The sequence below is a fragment of the Zophobas morio genome, unplaced genomic scaffold (genome assembly GCF_036711695.1).
Source record: "Zophobas morio isolate AGI-343-1 ecotype UQ-CSIRO unplaced genomic scaffold, CSIRO_AGI_Zmor_V1 ptg000044l, whole genome shotgun sequence".
Taxonomy (NCBI): Eukaryota; Metazoa; Arthropoda; class Insecta; order Coleoptera; family Tenebrionidae; genus Zophobas; species Zophobas morio.
The window spans coordinates 9700022-9713761 of NW_026972149.1; the positions used below are offsets into that span (position 1 = coordinate 9700022).

At 39.6% G+C, this 13740-nt stretch overlaps 2 protein-coding genes across 2 annotated transcripts in view; both read right to left on the minus strand.

Annotated features, from left to right (window-relative positions):
• Window positions 1-1859: 1859 nt before the first annotated feature.
• On the minus strand, window positions 1860-3324 carry LOC135141705 (lipase 3-like). Its single transcript, XM_064073033.1, has 5 exons — window positions 3197-3324; window positions 2429-3148; window positions 2294-2378; window positions 2099-2241; window positions 1860-2048 (listed from the first exon to the last, which is right to left on the minus strand). Exons 1-5 carry the CDS (start codon window positions 3293-3295, stop codon window positions 1899-1901), a joined length of 1197 nt encoding a protein of 398 aa, XP_063929103.1. The 5' UTR covers window positions 3296-3324; the 3' UTR covers window positions 1860-1898.
• A 4369-nt stretch (window positions 3325-7693) lies between these two features.
• Window positions 7694-13740, minus strand: part of LOC135141881 (ephrin-B2-like) — a 58212-nt gene continuing 52165 nt past the window's right edge. Inside the window, exons 2-4 of the mRNA XM_064073456.1 lie at window positions 9900-10210; window positions 9590-9847; window positions 7694-9459 (exon numbers count right to left, since the gene is read on the minus strand). Coding sequence (XP_063929526.1) covers window positions 9326-9459; window positions 9590-9847; window positions 9900-10210 — 703 coding nt within the window. The 3' untranslated portion in view covers window positions 7694-9325. The remainder of the gene's footprint in view (window positions 9460-9589; window positions 9848-9899; window positions 10211-13740) is intronic.

Consider the following 13740-nt stretch of genomic DNA (forward strand, 5'->3'; position numbering starts at 1 on the left):
CCATTTTAAACCCGAACTCCATCGCAACCATCAATACCGCGTTACAGAACATATTTGATAAATCTTGCAGGGAACCAGTTTCCGTGCGACAAAAGAATGTGTTAGTGACAGGGTTGTGTTACCTTGTAAAACAATAAGTTGCACTCTATTGGCCCTTATGCCAATGCGCCATTGTGGTGTCGAATGTCGAATATCTGGCTTCACCCCCACTACGCAATCTTGCGATATAAACATTAATGATGTCATCAACACCTTGTAGAGGTGTAAGTAGAAACCGTGCTGCGTCAGATGGGGTTCCGGGGATTCTCCCGATTTCAACGTGGGCGGTTGTCAACATGGCTGCCAGGGTTGCAGGAAGCCCATTGGCGGATCGCTGGGACGCCCTTATTGCGTTCAATCTTTGTGCCTATTCACGTACGCAGTACACGGCGTCCTGGTTTCCTGCTATGCACTTTCTTGTTTCTCTATTGTCCTTGCAGGAGGGTGCCAAGATGTATCGACCACCCAGGGGATGGGAATTTTATGGCTCATTCGCTATTCCATCAGAACTTTAAAAGGGACGATTCATCCTTTAATATTACACATTATTATATTACTTACAAAGAATTCGAAAAAGGGTCGGGCGCCATTTTTTTTGTGCCAAAATGAGGCGTTGCTACTTATTGCAATTACTGGGCGTCTGAGTGGGTGTGTTTTTGAATTGTCTAAAAAAAAAAAATTGAAGTTCTCTGCAACATCTGTTGCGACAATGTCTTTTTGTCGCTTAAACGCAATTAGCACAGGTATTATTTTACCACATGTAAATTTCCTTGTGGTTAAGGAACTAAAATAGTTTTAACATATTGATGGTTGCGTGGGAACTTGTGAAACACAAGCTCTAAGCAAATATCCCGTTGGTGCTATTACTCCGCTAAATGTTAATTTTTATACAAATTTCACTCGGTTTAAAAGCACAGTTAATGCGATCCTCAATGTTTTTCTTTCAACAGAAGAGTTATTTTGAGTCTTGAATAAGTAACTACTCAGTGCAATTATCTAAACAAAGTAATTACTTTGGAATAAAGCAAACCATTAAGGTTTTATGGTAATACTGATTTATAGCACTCTTCTAAAATAGTTTCACGCTTACTTATGAATTCAAATTAGATTATTTGTGTACTTTTACATTTTAACTGTTGCCAAAGAAATATTTTAGCATGAAATTTTAATCGGTTGTTTCCTTGTGTCGCCTTTGAAGAGGCAGAAATATAATGAATTATTTCATGTTTCAAATGCAACACTCTTAGAACATTTCTCTAATTAGTAAATATTTGAATTTCTTGTTTTCCACTTTTTCTTAAAATATGCGACAATGGATTGAGTTTACTTAGAGAAAATAACTTTTATGCTCCCCCGCTGATTACTCATTCTTTGTTGAAATTAATTAAACATTGCCAATAACACCGCCAACAGACACAACTTAATTTACGATATTATTCAAGTGTTGTTTGTTTATGCATTAAATGTAGGAGCTATATATTACATACAAACACAAATTTTTACTTTGTGCTCGTAGTACAGGAAGTTTTTTCGAAAGGCGGCACAGTTAGTACACGCTCGCTTTCAAGATAAGCGGCACTTAACTTAGTATACGTCGTGATTTTATTTATACATTTTTCTTCATGTAAACATTTTATTATACTTAATTACGATGCTATATAATAACATTATTTAGTGAAGTAGCGTGGTCATTTCATTCATTATAAAATTAATTATTATTAATTCCTTACATCAATGGTTCCATGTTGTACACATATATGTGGTTACAGTTTTATCACACCTTTAAAGTAAATTTACTTTCAAAACACAAATAATTACTAACATTACTTTTAATTTACTCTTTTAATTAATTGCTAATTTTAGTACTGTTGCATTACTTTGATTAGTTCTACATACAGTAGATCTACAACATCTGTAGCATACATAAAGTCAAAGTGGTTAAATAAGTCAAACGGGACTAAGTAATCATTGGCCACAGTGGGTAGATCGCTGATAAATATTTGCACATCCTGTAACGAATGTAGTTAATAAAATCAAAATCGGCGTTTCTATAATTTACCGTATAATTTACAAGAACGTCATTTTTTCCATAATACGCGGCCACTGGTGTCGAAATTTTTGATAAATCGTAAACAGGAGGTCTTGCACTTCCATATATTTCTAAGTTTTTCTCCGATCCGTGGTCGTACTGACAGAATTCTCCTGAAAGTACGAGTCGTACTTTTGTACAAAACAAACTTTTATTTTAGCTCACCGCTTTTAATTTCTTGTAAATAGTGAAACAGTTGTTTCCAAGCCGAATTTGTGGGCATATTCGAAAAAAGTACAGGTACTATGTTCTATAAAAATAAAATTATTTTAACGCAACTTATACCTACTGTGTACTTACTATATCCAGCTGGGGGGCATCAGCCCCAATAAATTCAAAAATTATACCTTCACAAATTTCGAATGACCCTGGTTGGGCACAGTACGACGCAGCGAACTCTCTAATCTCTTTAACGTACGTAAGCTCATAAAATTTATATTTCTTGAATAGCGCTTCAATTTCGAAAATATATTTTGCAAGTTCCAAAATGATGGGGTTTGATTGGTGAGTCATAGCAGCGGGTGGTCCCATCAAGGACGCTAATTTAATTTTGTCGCTGTACTCTGGTCTAGTGGTGGTCAAAACCATGAAAACTGTGGTACCTTGAGAATGTCCAACGTAGTGTAAGCCATCACCACCATTGACGCTCAAAATGTGGTCTATGGCAGCTGGTAGATCGTAGTACCCTATTTCGTGCCAGCTAAAGTCGAAGTACTCCTCAGCATCCTTCACAACGTCTAAAGTCGTATGATTTCTCGACCATTCGTTGCCTCTAGCGTTTCCAATCCAGACGTCATAACCAATGTCTGCTAGAAGGTACGCCAAGCTGCGATCGGGTCCCATACTGACGTAATCAGCTGACGAGGAAAAAGTACCATGCATCAATAGTACTGGCGGTTTCTGGATGGAACCATCGTCGTTTTTTCCGTGCGGTATTCTATGGTACACTAGAATGTATCCATCTTCGGTTGTTATTGTATGACTTTCGCAAGGATAGCCGTGGTTTTCGATCATTTGGACCTTGTTTGATTTAAGTACGACTCGTTTAAATAACTAAATGATACTTACAGTGTTTAAACCGACGTCAGAGTCGTCAAAAGGTACCACGGATGATAACCCATGGTGGAAGGTTGTTAGGATTACGAGAGTCGCCGGGAGGAGCGACATGATGTTTTAACGTACCAAAAATTCGAGACGATTTTTAAAGCGAATCTTATCTATTTACTATTTTAGGAATAACTATTATTAGAGTAAACTTTGATTGTGTTCAAGTGGTTAGGAAAAAGACACGTGTTGCCATTCTTATCTTCATATATTAGCAGACTTTGTTGTTATCGTTTATTTCAATTCATGCTCCATGAGGTAAATGTAAATACTGTTACATAATTTTGAGCAGTTTCTTTTGGGATAGATCAATAATTTTATTAACATCTATTAAATGACAATAGTAGAGGTCACGCATGTTAAGTCTTAAAAACATGTAAATTTGTTATCAATGCTCAATGGCAAATTTTTTCGTGACACTTAAACACACACACTTAAATGTTAAATTTGTAGTTTACAAGAACATTTATTGAGACATTATTGTCAGGAGTAGTAGTAATAATCTTATGCTCAGGAAGTCAAGATGATGTGATGTTATAGCTACAGTGTTTTGAAATACGAACTATTTTTATTTTTCGAGGTAGAGCTAGGGGAAACATTGCAACAATATCATTTGATTAATGTTTAATTTCGTGTTATTGAGGGTTTACAGTTTGTGGAATGTGAGAATTAAGTTTGCGTCTATTTGGGTTTGTTTTACTTTTTGTTTCCGAGCGTAAGCTAATCGAGTCCATCGAGCGACTGGTTGCTTTCATATTTTCTTGATGGGTTATGACCCCTGAAGTACGAAAACATGGGTCTCCCGTTTCCCTCTGTCTGCCTGTCTGTCTGTCCGCTTCCCCTAGTTGTAGACAAATGATAATTAACCAGATGTGAATTTCAACGTCGAAAATCAAAACAAAATGCAATGTTTTATTTAATAAGCGGAAGTCGAAGCAATAAAGAAGTCTGGACCATTGCACTGTGATCCGGTTATTGCAATTTGTAGAAAATATCGTTTAGTTTAGTTTCTGTTTCACTCTCACGGCAAGCGTTAGCGCTATTTGTCTTACCGACCTTTCTTTTCATTTCAAATTCACAAACTCCAGGACTCTTCCCTCACCTGCCGAACCGACAACATCAAAATAAATACGCCAAAACGCAAGTACTGTTTCAATCACCTGATCACCCCACAGTCTTAAATTACGCTTTTATTAAATTGTTTCGGTTTTAGTATTGCATCTATCCAAACTGATGTAACTGTCCTCAGTATTCCACAAAGTTTTGTAATGGAAAAAGTCACATTTTTGCAGGAACACGTAAGAAGTTTTGTTTTTCGTTTAGGAATAAAAATTGTATATGTAATAACGGTGTTAATTAGTCGTAGAAATGCGTTCTGCGGGTAGTCGAGATGTCGTCACCTCCTGTGCATACCTCGGTCTAATGAGAACAGGAAAAGATGGTTTCAGATATGCTTTTAAAGAAGGAATCAATAAATTACGGCGTGATTTGCATTGGGATTAGTATCGATCTATTTGTTTCGGATGGTTGTGAACGATATGCATGTACACATACCCGACTAATTAGGAAATTTATTAACAGGCAGTAGTCGGATGTGTTATCAGTTTCCTTGATACATCGGCATCGGACGCCGTATTCGGAATGAATATCTCACTCTTCGCTTGCGGTTTGAAGTTACCTATTGTTCGCATGGTAACGTTGGGAGGGTTGGAAGAACATATTGAAGTTTGCGGTAATTACGAGAAGCGTATACAACCTCGTTAAATATATTCGTTTTTCTGCACTTTGTGATGGCGTTTTTTGCGTGCAATTTTCCGCATCCACGTACGCAACCTTTGCATGCAGAATCTGCATCGATCGCGGTGTTAATGAAAAGGCTGGAGCGGCCCACTCTCAATTGTGGAGACTTTGAAGGGGACATCAGACGCAGGGAAAGCGAACGCAAGGTGGACTCGGCGCGGAAAACCCGCAAGTGAAAAGCACCAGCTTTGCCGATGCTGTGCTACTATTCATAATCGGCTTATTTGGTAACTGCGAGTATTAATCAGCATTTCACGATCACGAAATACCTGGGAGAAATCTATCAAACTACCTCGGGAAGCGGCAACGGGTGGAGGTGCGATGACCTCCGATGTATTGACAATTATTGCTAATAGAATTCGGGGCTGGAGCACGTTAGCGCTTTGACGACACTCGATTCAAAGGAGTATTAAAAACCCCGATGACCGGGGGCTCGAACGAACAGTGACAAATGTCCAAAAAAAGGGCTCTCGATGAGGCTTTTTTGGGATCTTGGAGCACCGTTCAATAGACACTCAATTAGGGGAAGAGTGCATTCTCCCGTTGCTTTATTTAGTGCATTTAGCTGCATCGATCTGACAATGAAACCTCAACAAGCACGTAAAGAGTATTGCCGCCAAATAACTCGACTAATTAACAGCTATTCACACCTTTATCGCCCTTCACATCTATCTCACGTGCACATTCAGTTCGGTTTGATATTGCGAGACGTTTGACTGAGTGGCCTTGGAAGAATTAAATAACGTGTCGAACCAGCGCAAGACTCATATATCGCAATCAGATATAAACTCATTAAGATATACAATAGTCTCAACATGTCCGATCTTCCGCCAAGAGCTTGTAGATGTCACGAACTCGATAATTTGACCATGAGGGTGGGAACTGCCACATGGACAATTCGCCCGCTTTAGATGTAAGAGCCACTCTGCATAAATGCTTGTTATTGGTAATTGACAATGATAGATAGGCCAGTTACTGCATTATGTACTACAAACTGCTAAGTTCTTATTGACGGAGACCGATCGTCATCGATCGCCGATCGTTAAACAGGCCATTATCTAGTAGCGGCTCTATACTCGCTGCACAAAAACGGAATGATAACCCACGCAAAAAACTACTTTACCCTATCCAGATACTATTATCGTTATTCAATCCGTGACACGGGGCACGTGCCCTCCCAGAAATTACAACCTTAATTACGTACATTTTGTGTTATACTAATCTACGTTTTTGTGATTTCTTACTTACTGTCGCCGAATTTTAACAAAAAAACAACGACGAACAAAACGTGTAATCATTATCTCCTAAACTCCGGCAAACACAGTGCACAGTTGTCACGATGTATGGTTTCGCGCTATATTTTTAAAGTTTGCAACACTACAATTATGTTAGTGTACTTCGCTGTTGGTGCTGTCACAATTTTTTGGAATGATTTCGTTAGCTTAAACGCTGTGGAAGCTCATTATCGTCCATTATATATCTCGTCATAGGAATTTAAGCTGGCCTCATGTATCAGGTTGTACCCGTCCTACAGTGAAAATCGTCACAGCAGCCGCAGCCTCGGTAGTTCTTGAAAAAATTGTGTGCGACAGAAGCAGTTATATGGTTTTAGTATACACGTAATAGCCTATTAAATAATCGCCTCTTGTTTGCTCCCGTTTGCTGTAAACGCCGCCAAAGTCGGTGCATGTTCGATCTAACCTCAGCAACGCTATTAAAATGTAAAAAGGGTTCGGTATAGCTAAAATAAGCAAAGGAACACGTGCGCAAATGATTTCTGACATTTACGTTTGCTGCAGTGACGCCTGTCCGGGAGTAACCAGGAAACGGAGTTGCATAAAATGTACCGAGGTCAAGCTTCAGCTTCGATCTATGAAATTCTCATAATTAATGACTTTTCCAATGGAACTATAATTAGAATAAACAGTGCAAACGGTCGCTCGCCGTAACCGGCGATGAATGCCTGACATACGAGAGAAGAATGCCTAAAAAGGTCATTGTTGTTGATGGTCAAATCTGATATAAGCACAGGAAGTGCCTAATAGCCAAGAGGATAAAAATGTTTATTATAACTTATTAGATCATCAATTCCTTCTAATCACTAGGTGGGATAGTTGAAGAGTAACGCGTACTTGTCATTCAAAAGAAGTGAAGATCGTTTTGTTATCCACCCACTCCAGTTTTTTTTATGATTTAGTTCGTAGCTATGGGGAGCCTCGCGATGCGCGGATCTCGACTTTTCAGCATCATTATATAAATTGAAACTGATAATACCTGTCCTGCTTGTTGCTAAAGCAACCGTCAATCCTCACAAACATTTCGACTAATACAAAGGATCTAAAAATGATACGCGAAACTTTGCCATGAAATGGCAATTAGGGTGGTCTACAGAAAGGACGTCGCAGTAATGGACATAAGCGGATGTCTCTCCGTGTCCCTTTTATATCTTCCGGATTAAGGATGCATTCGCGTATATCATTTCAGCTGCATTTAAGCAGCTAATGATTTAAATATTCAAAATATCTCGTCAGAATGGTGAAATTTTAATAACTGTGTACTTACCTCGTTTGGGCTTCGTTCGACACTAAGAACTCTATACTCTCTTCGCTCGCTACTCGGCTTTTGGCTAGATTTGTGCAGGAGAGGGGAAATAAAAAATCGTTTACTTTGTGTACCTGTTTATTCTCAGTGCCTCTACAGTCCTACTTCTAGTCCATATAATTTCACAGATAAGTTAAAAACGCCGATTTGTAAGTGGACGAAAGATTCACGTGGCGAGTTGTTGTTTAATTAACAAAATATTTCTCTGGTCTGAGATCGACGTTTTTAAATTATCAGCGACATAAATACAACAAGGCATCATGAAGAGATATTTTATACTGGATGAATCATTTTCAATTTAGTCGGTAAGTTTTTATCGATACATTAATATTTTGTAAGCATCGGGTTATATGGGTTTTGGATGCTTCACAACATGACATCGGGTTAAACGTTTATAAAAATTACGCTCGAATGATAGATGCACGATGGATGGTTTCGGGAAATGGTAATGTTGTTAAGTAGAGTAAAATAAATACTGGCTTGATAACAAGTGCTATTAGTAATGCACCCATGTTAACGTGAGGTAAATTAGATAGACACCAAGGATATGAAAACATGAATGGTACAACACAAAACTTATTGCATAAGGAAAAGCACAATGAAATATAATACTGTGAAGAAACTATTATAGATTCGTGAAATTACTCGAATCAAGTGCGGGTTCATTGTTTAAAGCATTGGAGCACTTGATTTGGTAATTTTCGGTTGGCCCCAACAATTGAGATGGCGATATACATACGTCATCGACATCCTACACTGATGTTTCATATGAACTACTGTAGAGCTCTGACAATTCTGATCAGACAACCATTTACTTTTACACTGCATTGTTTACACAATTTTTAAGAGAAGTACAAAATATTTCATCCATTAAATGAACATACAATTTTATAATATTTATAACACGTACGCTCTACACTTTATACAAGTCTTTGCTAAACGACACACACTAACTATCTGATGTATAATAAAATACACTTTAGGACAGACACACCCAAAAGCTCGGATAAAACAAATTTAGACCTCGAAGTATGTAAATTGAGTAAACAAAACCTAAAATTAGTGGGAATGTAAGTTAAGTAGTTAAGTACTTGAAGAGTGGAAGAACCAAATAACACCTTCCGTAAATTGGTAACGAGAGTAAAATAAAACAAAACTCATCATACGTTTCGACTGCGGACAAAAATCGATGTCGTTATTACCATCATTTGCAATTCCCAAACTTTTAAGTGTTTCAGTCGGATTTTTGGGAATTATTAAGGACTACAAGAAGCGTTTCAATGACAATAATATCACTTTTATGTACACATACGAACACATCTAATTACTACTCGCGTTTCGGAGAAGAAGCTAGACCGCTTTTAGTTGATAAAAATTAAAATTGCACAATTATTTTACGTGGCTGCGAGAAGTAATTAGATAGAAAAGTCTCTTTGAGTCTTTTAATACTTTTATCACACCAGCTTTGCGCTGAAAAAAAATTCGTAGCACTTAAATTAACGCACTATTTTTATCTACAAAAATTGGCTTTTATGCGCAAGAGTCTTATAAACAAAACTATTTAGAGTGTCGCCGTTTTTCACGCACTCGCGGACACGTCATGTAATAATTTACAGTATTTTACAGATAAGTGTCAACATGTGTGAACGTAGAGCTAGAGACCAGTCCCCGCTCCCGTCCCCGTCTTTTAGCTCACCGCCATCGAATGACGGCTATACAAGCAATGACTACTAGAAAACTTGGAGGACCCGCCGACAACCAAACTCCCTTGCTGTACGTCAACTCTTCGTTCTTCATCACCTCGTTCGGATGCTTCTCGTACTCGTCTGCATCAAACAAATAAAATCACCAAACCGAAAAACAGCCACGAATTGCACTCAAGACCGAAATCCGCGAAAATCGGATTTCCGAAACATTTCGTGCAATTCCGTGTGCGATTTTTCTCGAACCACTTACTCATTTTCTTTGTAGGTTTCCTAGTGGATGGTGCATCCGTCCTGGCTACCCATTGCGTGGTGGACGACGACGTCACCTCCACTGCCGGTCGGTGCACGTCGGGCCATCCCAGCGTCGTTGAAGAAGTCGATGTTAATTTAGTCGTGAAATTGTTTTGGCTGAGGTCAGGGGCGCAGCACACTTTGAAGACGATTTTCATGTTGTTCGTAGTGCAGCGCCCCCCGATTCGCCGATGGAGGTCGTCTTTGGACGACGTCGCTGAAACGCCGTTATTACGACCATAAACCCGCGCTAACTCGATTTTACTTACATATAAAATAGTAATCCTTGCCGGGCAAGAATTCTAGTCCGCCAGGTTGAGGTGTGAAGGGCCTAAATGTGATCGTGAAGTACATCAGTTTGTACGGTTTGTCACAAATGGCGATGATCCTGGGATTAGGGTTCGTGATTCGGCACGTCTCGTACTCCTCCTTTGACACGTTGTAGATAATGTATTTTTCGAGATCGTCCCCGTAAGTTCCCGGTGTGTACACCGGGCAGATGATATTCACTTGGTCGTATTCAAATTGGGCGTTGCCCCTATTTACGTCGATGATGTGGTCAGTGTTGTCGATACGAAATCTGAAACAAGAGGGTAACAATAATAATAATAATGTTAATAAGTTTGTGCTGACGTAGCGAGGAAGCACACAAAAGAAATTAATAATTTTTTGTAAATAATACGAATGGAACAAACATAGTCGCATTGTGGCGCACAAAAAACAATGATTTGCAGAAATACACAAAGTGTAGGATAAAGAAACCCAGGCGTTATAATAATTAAACTAGTTTTAAGAGGTACGAAAAAATACACCTGTGTGAGTGTCGGCTTTCACATCACGAGATCGAGGTGGTTCATCGGCAGGTCGGTAGGTGTCGACTGACGGGGGAGAAAGGAGTAATGGGGGTTTCTACAGAAGGGGGTCTAATAACTACTCCGTCCCGTGGTGAGATATATTGGTAGCCGCCCTTTGCTCTAGCCGCTCTAAATTAATATTGCCAAGCTTCATACGCCGTGTCGACAGATAAATGGTGTCCCTTGTATTCAAATAGCCAGAAGAATGAACTTTCACGATCGACTGATCGCTGCGTATGTCTAAAACGCTAGTTTAATTACCGTCGACACTCAGGCGCGTCGCTAAGATGAATAAAGTGGTGGGTTCCCACGTGTTTAGGGAAACCATAAGTGACGGTGTCTTTGTAGCGTATCTCCCTACGACACAAATCCCGTCCCATCGGCGGCAGCCGAAGAGGTTAAGTGCGTCGTTGTCTTTGTATCTAACCTTTGTCTTAATTCGCCAATTAGCTATCGAGAAATTTCCGCGAATTTCCGGCAGTGCTCGACAAACTTGCACAGAATAGTAATTTATCCGTGTATTGATGGGATCGGCCAATGGCAGCGATATTAAAACTAATCTAGAGTTGATTGATGTGGATTACATATTATTTAGCACAGCGGGTGTATGGCTGCGAGCTGCAGACTACAAAGCTAGGGCCAGGCGGCCGACAGAATCGACAGACCTCCAACTGTTAGCCACAGTCAACGTCACACCCGATCCAGGACCAGCTTCTTGGGACCGGGCCCTTCCGACCCAATCTGACCCCACGTCGCTTATCAATCCTTCATACCTTTCAGCTCGACCGAATAAAAACACGACAATCATCCCCAGCATTAAATAAAACCGAAACGACCCATCTAGGACGACTATAAATACAATTTATTGCCGAGCTCCACGCTTCTGCACTTGTAATTAAATCATCCCGGTGCTAGTTGCTTCAATTTCCAAAACACAATTTGACGCTACGCTAAATTTTTTAACAAGCGACAGCCGCTTGCTTTCAACCCAAACAATTCGACCCAAATATCTTCCATTAACGCTAAAACGACCAAAAATAAACGACCAATCAGATGACACCCTCTCTCAAGGCGTTGTGACACTAACCTAGGCTTTAGGTAACAGTTATGTCATTTTTATTGATAAAGAGGGACAAATTAAAGTATCTTAATATGAAAGGATAAAAAAGATTCGGTCAAAATTGGAACAACGGGGTGCAATCACGTGTCCATCAATCAGGTGCATCAGTCCACATTCCCTCCCCTCGATATGTTGCTCTGACCGATATGTTTACCCAATTACATTTTTTGAGAACATCTTGTCAAAAAATTTTTGATGATTTTTTAAAATTTTACTCCTGAGGAGGGCGCCTTTTATTTTCGCAGTTGGTGTTGGAAAAAAACTGTGGACCGTTTTGTCGTTTTGAAGTCGGGTGAATAGGTGGCATTTTTCTGTTTTCGGATGCATGATCGATATTTGTGAGCCGCATTGCTTACTCCTACATAACAACCGAAGGTTCATAAACAATAAAGACCTCTAATGAAAATTGTTCGCTTTCCTTCATATTGCCAGGATGGAATGCGACTGTTATGAAGACAATCAGAAGAATGTTAGTCTCGTCAATAAGAAAGATATTGTCTTAATAAGAAATGTCTCGGGTTTAATGAATAATATGGAGCAGCAAACAGTCCTACTTCTTTCTTAGCGGAATTTAATCAAGTGTTGCTGGTGAAATGTCTAGAATGCGTACGTACGTACAAAATTGAAACATGATACGAATTACAGTTGTGATGATTAAATTACTGTTCCTGTTAGTGAAGTGACCCCCCGCACGAGGTTAATGACGGAGTCCCTTGGAAACCGCGAACCAGTTAAAAACGGATTCTCGTAAAAAATTTACACAAGTTTTGAGTTTTTTTGTGCAGCGTAACGAGATAACAAAGTGGAATAGTTCGTCCGGTCTAGCAAAAATTGGCTCAATTAAGTGACGGTGGAGCGCGTGCGATTAGGAGGATGAGAGAATCTGAGATTAGATTGGAGCGTTCTGTTCCTGGTGCATTTTTAGCCGTGAAGGAGGTGGCGGCGGCGAGGACAGGGACGGAACAAGCAGGTCGCAATGTTACGCTCCGCGGTACCGTCAAGATTTAATACCATAGATGTATGACTGCAAATCGGTTCACTAGTTTTTGAATTAGAAATCTTGGGAAATCCGTAACGTATTAAGAGTCTCTTATTCAGCGTATCAGGGGGGTTGCTTGGCAACGCTATATCGAAACGAGCCTAGTGAGCAACCAAGCATCCAGTTAAAACATGAGATTTGTCAATAATTCCACTTTGATTGAGCCGACATCGTCAACGGGTGCGTGGAAGTAACTTAGTGGCCATCGTGTCCGACGGCGCCGGCTTCCAAGCAATCCGGCGAATCCACTTTAAGCGGCACTTCATAACGCTATAACTCACTCCTTGGCTCCGCTCCTCCGATGTCCTCAGCTAGGCTATCATGTAATCCGAACCGATTACTGAAATTAATGGAGATGTAGAAACGCCCCAGACCTGTCCGAATTCTCGAAGAGCTTTCAACAATTAGGTGCGTCCTTAGACTTTGTCTAAATCAATCAAATCTGGGGCAATTAGAAAATTGCCCTCAAACATCTAATAATTAGGAAAAAGGAACCTTCGACGTTTAGGGAGAAAATGACGAGAATAAATTTCCTATCAATCTCTTTTTGTTGGTAAATGAGTAAATGTGTGGCATAAGCCATTTATCTTGTTAAGTAATAAAGGAGAGTGCTTTAATAGTGGCTAGCTATGCGTAGGGAATCGCCGAAGACACCGTTGCCGTAGTCCGCGCTGTAGCTGGATCTAATATTGCAAATACCGCATATCTCGACTATGTAAATTGCGTCGGAGTCAGATGCATATTCATGAATAGTATTGGGACATTTCTGACCAACTAAGTAATTTCCCGGACCTGATAAAACCATATTAAACTTCTTGTTACGTCGGGAAAGTAGGAGCAGGGTTAGTTTACGCGGCAAAAAATTACCGACTTTTATAGAGTTTACAACATTAAATTGAAAGAGAAAATCTGAAGTTCTTACGTTTCGTGACTTCTATGAAAAAGTGGGTCTTATTGTGAAATTTTAGGCTTTAGGTTTGTTTTTTGTTATTAAATGTTTGTGAAGTATGTCTTGATTGCTGGGGGAAGGGTGTAATCTTATCCCGTCCCGTCTTTGTCCCTTGGAAAGTTAGCCATCACTTAGTGTCGAATCACAC

Excerpts from the sequence above, each read along its gene's own strand:
- LOC135141705 (XM_064073033.1), bottom strand. The coding sequence starts at position 3,295 with ATGTCGCTCCTCCCGGCGACTCTCGTAATCCTAACAACCTTCCACCAT. Across the intron at positions 3,149-3,196 it reads CTGACGTCGGTTTAAACACT|GTCCAAATGATCGAAAACCA; the intron begins GTAAGTATCATT and ends AAATCAAACAAG. Across the intron at positions 2,049-2,098 it reads ACGTTCTTGTAAATTATACG|GATGTGCAAATATTTATCAG; the intron begins GTAAATTATAGA and ends CATTCGTTACAG.